Source organism: Ctenocephalides felis, unplaced genomic scaffold, assembly GCF_003426905.1.
Source record: "Ctenocephalides felis isolate EL2017-DRISC unplaced genomic scaffold, ASM342690v1 CF-g0.4_SCAFFOLD_01107, whole genome shotgun sequence".
In the NCBI taxonomy this organism is placed as follows: domain Eukaryota; kingdom Metazoa; phylum Arthropoda; class Insecta; order Siphonaptera; family Pulicidae; genus Ctenocephalides; species Ctenocephalides felis.
Genome location: NW_020537261.1, coordinates 23371 through 34537, shown reverse-complemented (window position 1 = coordinate 34537; position 11167 = coordinate 23371). Strand labels below are relative to the sequence as shown.

The 11167-nt window shown below is 27.5% G+C and overlaps 3 protein-coding genes across 3 annotated transcripts; all 3 read left to right on the top strand.

Moving 5' to 3' along the window:
• Positions 1-58: 58 nt before the first annotated feature.
• LOC113365547 (glycine cleavage system H protein, mitochondrial-like) lies at positions 59-664 on the top strand (the record flags this gene model as incomplete). Its single annotated transcript, XM_026607079.1, has 3 exons — positions 59-142; positions 240-435; positions 554-664. Coding segments are annotated over 3 exons (378 nt in total), but the record flags the coding sequence as incomplete, so codon positions are not given.
• Positions 665-1795: 1131 nt separating this feature from the next.
• Positions 1796-2918, top strand: LOC113365551 (methylosome subunit pICln-like). Its single transcript, XM_026607083.1, has 5 exons — positions 1796-1911; positions 1974-2093; positions 2256-2545; positions 2706-2804; positions 2893-2918. The coding sequence occupies exons 2-5, from the start codon at positions 1975-1977 to the stop codon at positions 2916-2918; spliced, it is 534 nt and encodes a 177-aa protein (XP_026462868.1). The 5' UTR covers positions 1796-1911; position 1974.
• Positions 2919-3705: 787 nt separating this feature from the next.
• Positions 3706-10599, top strand: LOC113365550. Its single transcript, XM_026607082.1, has 6 exons — positions 3706-3906; positions 4224-4336; positions 4475-4559; positions 4669-4856; positions 4936-5027; positions 10416-10599. The coding sequence occupies exons 1-6, from the start codon at positions 3870-3872 to the stop codon at positions 10597-10599; spliced, it is 699 nt and encodes a 232-aa protein (XP_026462867.1). The 5' UTR covers positions 3706-3869.
• The last annotated feature ends 568 nt before the right edge of the window (positions 10600-11167 follow it).

Genomic DNA, 11167 nt, shown 5'->3' with positions numbered 1-11167 from the left:
ATATATATATATATATATATATATATCACCATATGTAATCTAATTTTTCCTTTTCTTTTCAGAACGTAAGTACACAGATAAACATGAATGGGTTGTTGTCGAAGGCAATGTAGGGACTGTAGGAATCTCAAAATATGCTCAGGTCAGTTTAATAAATAAAAAAGAGTGCGCGTAAGTTCACACAGGATTGAAGTAGAACTGTTTTGCTATCATATGAGATGGTACTATTTTTATTTCAGGAAGCCCTCGGAGATGTTGTTTATGCCCAGCTCCCTGATGCAGGTACAGATCTTTCTCAAAAGGATGAATGCGGAGCATTAGAAAGTGTAAAGGCAGCATCAGAATTATATTCTCCTGTTTCGGGCAAAGTTACTGAAAAAAACTCAGCTGTAGAAAATTCACCAGCTTTGATTAACACATCATGCTATGATCAGGGTAAATAGAATAACTAGTAAATGAATTGTAACTAATAAATTATTTGAATTTTAGTTTATATATATATATATATATATATAAATATTTTGTAATAATTAATGTACTGTTTTTGTTACAGGTTGGTTATTCAAAGTAAATCTGACGAAGCCTGAAGAGGTGAATAAATTGATGAGTGAGAAAGAGTATGAAGAGTTTTTGAAGAGCGATCACCATTAAATTTGGTGCATTTAAAGCTAGTTTCATCTGTGATTACCAATGATTTGGTTATCATATAGTCATTAATAAAATGTTCCTTGAATATGTTTTTTTAGTTCACGTACCTGAACTGTATATATTTGTCATTATATAAGAAATAAAAATAATATGATTTTAAATGACTTAGTAAGTTGACTGAGTTTATATTAGTAGTGAGTTGTGTAATAGTGAATTAAATATAATATATGTGAGGTTAATGAGGAGATTTCTGGTTTTGGGTTTTTGGCCAAAGCATACTTTGAAATTTAAAATTACTAAAAATATTGTGGTGCTTTTTTATAATATTGTTAGTGATGCATAGTTATATATCATCTTTAGCTCATCTTACTACGTTACTACTACAATTTTCATTTGTGTTTTTAGTATATTGGCTTAAAATATTTTTTCATGTTTTATAGTATTTGCTAAATTTATCATTATTATTAACTTCCCATAGGGTAAGTTATAGCAATGGGCCAAAAATCAAATTTTTTTTTTGCATGTCTTCACGTTTCAGAGGTTTCTGAACATTTTGGCATACTTCATATAAAACGGATGTGTGTGTGTGTATGTATGGAGACAATTTTCCGTCGACGATTTCGGGCGTATGGATGAGCCGATTTGAAAAATTTAAAAAGCAATCGATTTCTGTTGACAGGGAGATTGGTGATTAGTTTTTGGCAAAGGCAGGTCCAGCGATATGGAGCAAAAAGTGCTAAAAATGACAGTTTTTAAGAAAACGGATCAACCGATTTGAATGATCCAAAAAACATTCGATTTGTAATGATGGGGATAAGTGGTTATTACAATTTGGCAAAGACGGGTCCAGCCATTTCGGAGATACACAGCTAAATATGCAATGGCAGTTTTTGAGGGAACTAAGCATCCGATTTGAATGATTTAAAAAAAAATCTGCTTATCTATATACAAAACGTACAGGTAAAAATTTAAATCTATTGATTATTATCCTATAAATTTTAGTTTTTTACTCCCGTATATATATATTAATTATTGAAATATTCTTAAAACAAAATCCAATATTGCTTTCAAAATTCATTTTTAAATTTAACGGTTTTTTTGACAACTTAAAAGATAATTTTCAACCGATATGGCAATACTAAACGCCGCTTAAATAAAAATCTACGTTTTGCATTTTAGGTTAAGCCGGGATTGACAGTATTTTGCATAGCAAATATTTTATTAATTATATCGATTAATTGATTTTTTACGTCAGCAGAAAAAGTAAGATATATTATTCACAACAGTTTTTCATGTCGTTTCATTGCTCATTGTTTTGCTTTTAGAATGGTCGTTTATTTCTCTGACAGCCCCCCTACGAGCGGAATTATGTACAATGAAGAGAACACGACGTTAAGGGTGAACCATGCCCCTGTTGGATGTGGGACTGTCTATCTAACAGAAACGTAAGTGAAATATTAATTAGCATGAAATATCAAAACCAAAACCTTTAAGGCTAATTTGAATCCCTAACTCTTGTGTAGAGGACACATGTTTTTAATTGCTTCCATTCCAATTAATACAATTTCTACAAACACATGAGTTTATTAAGCATTTGTTTCCTTTAGAACATTATGCTGGTTCAATACAACTCAGAATCGAGGTTTCTCTATTCCATGGAAAAATGTGATTATGCATGCGATAACATCTACACCTGATTCAGCAATATATCTGCAAGTCGATTTTCTATTTTCTTGGGAAAATGCGACAAACGAAAATAATGAAAATGGTGAATCAGAAGACGACGAGCCTATCATGACTGAGATGTGGCTGTTGCCTGAAAATAAAGATAATCTGAATCAAATATATCAAATTATGAATGAATGTCAAGTTATGAATCCTGATGAAGAGAACAAAGGTGGGTAAATAAATCACTATCTATTACTATTAAAATTACTATTTATATTACTATTAAAATTAATATTGTTTTTAAGGAGCTCATAGTTTAATAGCAATATTTATTGCTTAGCTTTCAATAACAAAAGAGTTTTCTGGCATGATTCATTATATTTTCACAGATGATAGTGGTGGAGATAGTGATTTTGAGGAATGGCATGAGAACGGAGGAGGTGATATAGAACGATTATCCATACATGATCCGGATGATCTTGATGATGGTATAAAATGTTTTTTATAATCACATTTTCTCAATTTCTCAAATAATTATTTTTAATATATTATCAAATCTTGTTTTTCTTTCAACAGATGGACAATTTGAAGATGCTGAATAATTTAGAATAACTATTACATTTTGCATTTTATTTTAAGATACTTTCTAATTGATATGTTGTTTGTTTCAGTATGAATTTTATGTATGTTCTCATTATTTAGATTGTTGAACAATAATTAATTTCTGTGAAATCAATTATATTTTTTATAATATTGTTTATATATGCTATGAAATAAAGTTTCTAATTGTGAGTGGCAATTTAAATAAGAACTATTGTATCACTTATATTTAGCTCACATATTCATTTTCGAGATTTTCTTTTAAATATTTTAGGAAATTTTTATTACATGGTTGTAGTAGTATTCATAAATTTAACTTAAATAGTTAAGTGATTACATTATGCAGATTATTTGTCTAAGTTTTTTAAATAAATATTATCTTAAAGATAATTCCCATTTTCTTGAAAAAATATGATCGTCCGTAATGTTTCGGTCCTTATTCAGTTCCACAAATTTATAAGAACTTTTTACATAATGAGGATAGGTAATTGTGACATTTTTTAGATATTTGCAATATTTTTAGAGATTTGATTTATAATATAATTTGAATCTATTTTGTACTTATGTTTATCGCATATTATTGTTAAAAATAAGTAAATTCTTTGATTTGATTTCGTTTTATTTTTTATTGAATTTAAAATATTATTTCAAACTTATAACCGTTAAAAACAAACGCGAGCGCCACTGTCGAGTTAAGAGCGAACTAGCAATTGTTTCGATCTAATGGCAGCCGCTTTGCTGCATCTGTCACTTTTATGATTTTAACGAGCTTTTATTTTACCGGTGTGATTCGTTTTATTATTAAATCTTATTCCTAACAGATAAAAATCACTTTTAATAGTTTGATACCCAAATTGAGATTTGCGTTATCACTTGTTTTATTAATCTTCGTGTAAAAGTTTTTAAAAGCCAAACTATTTGTTTTATCCAAGTGTTAATATTATTTGTTAAAAATGGTCGTCAACGAATACGAAATGTTCAAACAGGAAGGTATATATTTATTTTTAAGCAATTTGAATTATTTTAGATTAAAGAATTGCGAATTGTGCAATCAAATGAATTAAACTTAAGTAAAATGTAATTATTTTTCACTTATGTTGGAAGTTTATTATAACTGTGATTATTTCTCTGTAACACTCTGAAACATTTAATGTTACTTCAAAGTATAATAGACATATAATATTCACAAAATGTAGTTACACATAGTCCTTAAGTTATTGTACAATTACGGTTTTTTTGCTCCACTGTGCAATATTGATTATTTTATTTATATATTTTCTATGATTTTTGTTTCAAAAAAATTGCAGTTGCGATGAAATTGAAAGAAGTAAATAGCAATGCTGATAAGCTACTGTTTAAAGCCATAAGCCTGCTTAATATGCAACTGGCGCAGGCTTCATCAAAACCGTTAACACAATTAGTAAGTATATTTACTTTCATTTTAAAATTGTGTTTAACATCTTTATTCTGGGCCTATTAACATTTTGCAATTACATTTCTTCTATGGAATCACTAATTTGTTTCATGTTTATTTACAAATTGTTATATTTTTTATTAGATAAAGGAAGCCGAGGTTGCAGAACAATCAAAGATTGATATGTCACAGAACGATAAGAAAAGGAAAATGTCTTCCGAAGATGAAGGTATGTTCAACAGATATTGCTATTCCAAAATGTTATCAAACACTTATGTGTATCTGAGCATTTGTTTTTTATCATATCTTGATCACTTACTTATAAATTGCTATTTAAGGTTATCTTACAGAAGCATCGAGACATAAGATTGCCAAGATCGGTGGTATTACTAAAAAACAAGTTAATATAACTGTTCTCACACCAAGCAGAATGGGTCCAAAAAGTATATTATCAAAAAGTCGATTCAAAACACCCATGAGGAACAAAACTATAAATAAATCAAATTATGGAATGATCACCCCCAAGGTAATGATTCTATAATAAATAAAATTTGTTATGAAATTTCTTTTTATTTGTAGATATATTTTTCTTATTTTATTCTCAGGTTGCTAAAAATCAAACTTTAATGCTTATGAGAAGGCCTGTCCAAGGGGAAATGGCTATGTCCTTGGCCGGAAGTCCACTCCTGGTGTCCAAGTATGTGCATTACTTTATATATGTTTTATATTGATAGTAGAATCTAGGGGGTTAAAACAATAACTTTTTCATATGCATTTTTTTCATGAATAACTCCGGGCTTCAATTAGTAATAATGAGGCTGATTGTTTTTTATGCTATCAAATCTCAATTTTACACCAAAAATATATTCACAAAGCAGAATTTAATTACACGTCGAACACTACTTTTAATTAATATCTATCCCTGAATTGAACTAAAGTTAGTAATAATTATTTCACATTTTGGCGAGTATTATAAAACAATATCTGTTTATAGTGTTGTTGGCGAAGAATTGGCCAATGTTAATATACCAATGCCTGATGGAACACATCTCGCCTTGTTTCCCACACAGTTAGGAAAAATTGATCCTGAAGATTTGCCGAAATTTGATGCTGATACTAAAAAACAATTACAATGCTTGCGGAAAATTAAACTAAAATTTGCAAGATGTGTAAATAATTCTAAATTTGTTAGTGAATTGTAGTAGAGTAATAGTTAAAACACTAATAATTTCAATTATTTAATTAGACTTAGCATTTTATTATTACATTTTAAGATACAAATTTTATACTTATTGTCTATATTTGTTAACTGTTGATACGATGACGAACTCCCCACATGAAATTTGCATTTTGGTCTGTTTTGATATAAGTCCTGACGGGCCCCCACAACGTGGTGGTGAGAAATATCATGTCTCTTTTACTGCATTTCGAGATAATTCTGATAATGATAAAAATTTTGTAGCATAAACTGGCATTATATCTTTAATTTTTTAAATTTAATTTTAAATTTAATTAATTTTTTAAATAAAACAAAAATCTAATCTAGTAATAAAAAAAATTGTTGTTAAAAACATACAAACTTTCACTGTAAATCTAAAAGTTATAATTCATAAAAAATAGTACATTAATATTTGTTTAATTTTTAAACATTTGAGAGTAGTTGCATTAGTTTTGTAAATAAATCATTTTAATTGTATAGTATTAAATAATATTTATATCATTTAATAATTTCGTTATTAAATAATCATTGATATATTATTTATAAATTTTATTTAACAAAACTTGATTATATATATATATATATACATTATATATTATACATATATATATATATATATATATATATATATATATATATATATATATATATATATATACTTTATTATTTTATATTCTATTTATGAAAAAAATTCTCACCTGGGTGGAAATTAAGCGTTCTTGCCATTACACCACAGTTCAAAAAGAACATCAGTAAAAATAGCGAAAGATTTAACTGTAATAATAATTTGCCTGCCTATTAATTTGTTTTTAAAAAATAATACATTTATATTAACGAATATAATTAAAAATTTCTTAGTGCGTTGGAAAAATGGTAAATTAATTTTGAAGTTTAGTCGTGGTAACAAAAAATATTATTTCATATGTTACATATTACATTGAATGGTGATAAAAAAAAACAATTACTGCAAATTATTAAATTATTATAGACAATTGGACAATGTGATTTAATATTTATATTAGAAAAGTCTCAAGCAAAAGTCGCAAATTTTAGTAATAATTGGTTTTTGAGGTAAATCGAGTCTTATAATTGGTAATTTTGGTTTTCTTTTGATTGAAAACAAAAACTAGTCGTGTATGGCATCGTGCCTCAAGGCAAATTGCTGGAACTTACCGTACCTTAATGAAATATTTGAGGAATCTCAAATGTTTTTAAATACATTATTATAAATACTGTACCTTTCATTATTCGTGCTTTATAGACAAAATATAAGAACTTATGAATTGGGAGACGACGTTTATATATATTTACATAAAAAGTAAAAATGGATAGAACTTAATCAATCGGATTTAAAATGAAGGTCATTGTCTAATATTTATAAGGAATATATAAACTGAACTGCAAAGTTAAAATTATTTATTTGAAGTATATAAGTGAGATGTAGAACTTTAGACAGAATTAAAATTAAAATCCGTATTGAATAGATAACAGTTATGCTTACCAAGTTTCTTAAATTCATAATAAACGAAATTAATTTTTTATAAATTATTGGAATTCACGATTTAGAACTAATCTAAACGTAATTTGTAGAAATATCTTTCTAAATAATAACAAATGTTGTTTTATATATATGGAGAAACTATTCCACTTCTACTTATTTCTGTTTAAGAGTTCTTAACGGATGAGTGGAGATCGAAAATGCTCAAACGTGATAAATTTAAATATCTATTCATAAAAATGAATTCTTGAAAAACAGCAGATTGCGGTTTGTCTCTCTTAATGTTGGTTGTAATTTTCATTCATGAATTATCAAGTTTTGAGTCTTAAATAACGTTATTAATCGTGCTTTAAAGCAAATTGCCGAAACTTCCGGTTTTAACTTAAATTTTGAATTTTTGACGAAAAGTTTAAAAATTAAAGTAGTGTTCCAGCAATGTGCCTTAAGGCAAACTTTCAATATTGAAAAAAACAAAATTTTGAAAAATTTTTTTGCTTCTCTTTTTGAATCATTCAAATCAGATGCGTTTGTTTTTTCAAAAACTGCAATTTTTTGCACATTTAGATCCGAAACGACTGGACCTATCTTTGCGAAAAACTAATCACCACTTCTCCCCATCATTACGAATTGTTTTTTGAATCATTCAAATCGGATGCTTCGTTCTCTCAAAAACTCGAATTCTATTTTCTGCACTCTTTGTTCCGTGGACCTGCCTTTGCCAAAAACTAATCAGCACATCTCCCTTTCAATAGGAATCGAATGTTTTTTGAACCATTCAAATCGCCCGAAATCTTGAACGAAAAATTGTATCCATACATATGCTCATACTCATACATTTTTTTCTAAGGTATGCCAAAATGTTCAGAAACCTTTAAAACGTAAAAATATGCAAAAATTTTGATTTTCAATTACGATTTGAATAACTTACGCTGCGCGAAGGTAAAAATACAGTTTTATAAAATATAACAAAACCATTCCACAAAGTAGTCATTTTATCTTGTAAATTGATATGTACTTTCTTCTATTTAGGGACAATCAGAGTTAATAAAAGAAAGGTCTGTGCTCAATGGACCGCAAACAACTTTCTGCTATTTATTCTAAAAAAGTGATGTTTTTTTTATAATTGACCAACGCACTTATATGGATACCAATATCACATTACTGAAATAGACATTTTAATTATTATTGAAAGAAGTTGAAGACTTGTTTTTTTAATACGAAATAAAATTAATTAATTTTATATTGCTATATTCGATCTCTGCTGTAATATTATTTGAACGCTTAACTAATGAGAAAGTTGGTAAAAATATCTTAATGTTTTTAAGAATGTGATGCCTTTTATTTTTGGTATTTGATAATTATCTAACATTTGAAAAAATGGTATTATCTCCAATGGAAACAATTTGAAATAAGCCCCTTCACTGGCGAGCAAAAACACTCCTTCTCGGTTTTGTATTTTTTTTCTTTCAAAATAACCTTGAATATTCATAAAAAATCTGTTAATTTGATTTCGTTTATTTATTTTTTTTAAATTTAAAATATTATTTCAAACTTATAACCGTTAAAAACAAACGCGAGCGCCACTGTCGAGTTAAGAGCGAACTAGCAATTGTTTCGATCTAATGGCAGCCGCTTTGCTGCATCTGTCACTTTTATGATTTTAACGAGCTTTTATTTTACCGGTGTGATTCGTTTTATTATTAAATCTTATTCCTAACTGAAAAATGTCACTTTTAATAGTTTGATAACTAAATCGAGATTTGTGTTATCAATTGTTTTATTAATATTCGTGTAAAAGTTTTTAAAAGCCAAACTATTTGTTTTATCCAAGTGTTAATATTATTTGTTAAAAATGGTCGTCAAAGAATACGAAATGTTCAAACAAGAAGGTATATATTTATTTATTTTTATTATTATTTTATATTGGAAGAATTGTGAAATGTGCAATCAAATGAAATAAACTTAAGTAAAATGCAATTATTTTTTACTTAGGTTGGAAGTTTATTATAAGTGTGATTATTTCTCTGTAACACTAAGAATCATTTAATGCTTATCTATGATTTAATGCTACTTCAAAGTATATTACACATATAATGTAAATATGATGTATAAATATTTACAAACATTGTTGCACATAGTCTTCATAAATTTACATAATATTTTTGCTTATTTCTTCATTTTTGCTCCTATATCCCATTATTGTTTATTTTATTTATGTTTTTTCTATGATTGTTTCAAAAAACTTGCAGTTGCGATGAAATTGAAAGAAGTGAATAGCAATGCTGATAAGTTACTGTTTAAAGCTCTAAGTTTGCTTAAAATGCAACAGGCGCAGGCGTCATCAAAACCGTTAACTCAATTAGTAAGTAGAATTATTTTTATTTTAGAATTGTATTTAGCATCTTTATTCTGGTCCTACTATCATTTTGCAATTACATTTCTTTTATGGAATCACTAATTTGTTTTATGTTTATTCACAAATTGTTATATTTTTTATTAGATAAAAGAAGCCGAGGTCGCAGAACAATCAAAGATTGATATGTCACAGAACAATAAGAAGAGGAAAATGTCCTCTGATGATGAAGGTATGTTAAATAAATATTACTACTCTAAAATGTTATCAAACACTTTGTATGTGTATTTGAGCATTTGTTCTTTATCATATCTTTTGGTTACTTTCTTATAAACTGCTATTTAAGGCTATCTTACAGAAGCATCAAGGCTAAAGATTGCCAAGATTGCTGGTACTACTAAAAAACAAGTTAATATAACTCATCTCACACCAAGTAGAATGGGTCCAAAAAGTATATTATCGAAAAGTCGATTCAAAACACCAATGAGGAACAAAACTATAAATAAATCAACTTATGGAATGATCACACCCAAGGTAATGCTTCTATAATAAATAAAAACATTTTTATTTTGGTATATCATGAATTTTTTATTTGTATACATTTGTTTCTTATTTCATTCTTAGGTTACTAAAAATCAAACTTTAATGCTTATGAGGAGGCCTGCTCAAGGAGAAATTGCCATGTCTTTGGCGGGAAGTCCACTCCTGGTGTCCAGGTATGTGCATTACTTTATTTATATGCTTTGTGTTGATAGTAAAATTGGAATTATCAGTGATTTGGACATAATATTATTAAAACAGTAACGCAAATTCTATTTTTATTTCTTCTTTCAACTTTCAACCATACTTTCATGAATAATTCTGGGTTTCATTTACTATCTCAATTTTAATCGCACCAAAAATGTATTCACATAAATGTATGTGGTTTTTAGCAAATGTTATTATGATCAAATATTCAGTAGTATCATTAATTTTACATTTTGGCTACTATTCTAAAAACAATATCTGTTTTTAGTGTTGTTGGCGAAGAATTGGCCAATGTTAATATACCAATGCCCGATGGAAAACATCTTGCCTTGTTCCCCACACAGTTAGGAAAAATTGATCCTGAAGATTTGCCGAAATTTGATGCTGATACTAAAAAACAGTTACAAATGCTAGCAGAAAACTTAAGTAAAATTTGCAAGATGTGTAAATAAATCTAACATTAAATACTTTGAAAATACTCGATCAATCTTCAGATTTGAAATTCGCGCCTTTTGTTTTTGTCATTGGATCAAACATGGCGTCTTTGACATATATTTTGACATTTTTGCAAAAACGGTGTAAATTTATAATTCTGTATGAAAAATGTTAGTGCTTTGTGAATTATTAACTGTATATTAAACTAGTGAATAATTTATTATATAATTAACCTATAAAAATATTTTATGATTGTTGTGCACATGGATCGCTTTGTCAATACCTATGAAAGTAAGTTAATATACAAAAATTTGAATTTGAATGTCATATTTTGATGAAATTGATAAAGATTACAAATAAATTTTACTTATAATATATTATATGGATAACATAAAGAAGTGTTGTATGTGAACAACTTGATAAATTGTAACAACACACATTTTTAAACTTAATTGTTATTTTCTGGAGTTTCATTTAAGTATATAGTTTCAGCTTTCAGTAAATTAACATACATTTATTGACTGTTTGTTTTTTTCAGTATTTTGCTAACGGTACTGTCTCATTTTTTGAACAGCTGTAGTATGT

Coding starts and splice junctions, on each gene's coding strand:
- LOC113365551 (XM_026607083.1), top strand. CDS start 1,975: ATGGTCGTTTATTTCTCTGACAGCCCCCCTACGAGCGGAATTATGTAC. Junction 2,546..2,705: donor TCCTGATGAAGAGAACAAAG/GTGGGTAAATAA, acceptor ATATTTTCACAG/ATGATAGTGGTGGAGATAGT. Junction 2,805..2,892: donor TCCGGATGATCTTGATGATG/GTATAAAATGTT, acceptor TTCTTTCAACAG/ATGGACAATTTGAAGATGCT.
- LOC113365550 (XM_026607082.1), top strand. CDS start 3,870: ATGGTCGTCAACGAATACGAAATGTTCAAACAGGAAG. Junction 4,560..4,668: donor AATGTCTTCCGAAGATGAAG/GTATGTTCAACA, acceptor TTGCTATTTAAG/GTTATCTTACAGAAGCATCG. Junction 4,857..4,935: donor ATGGAATGATCACCCCCAAG/GTAATGATTCTA, acceptor TTTTATTCTCAG/GTTGCTAAAAATCAAACTTT.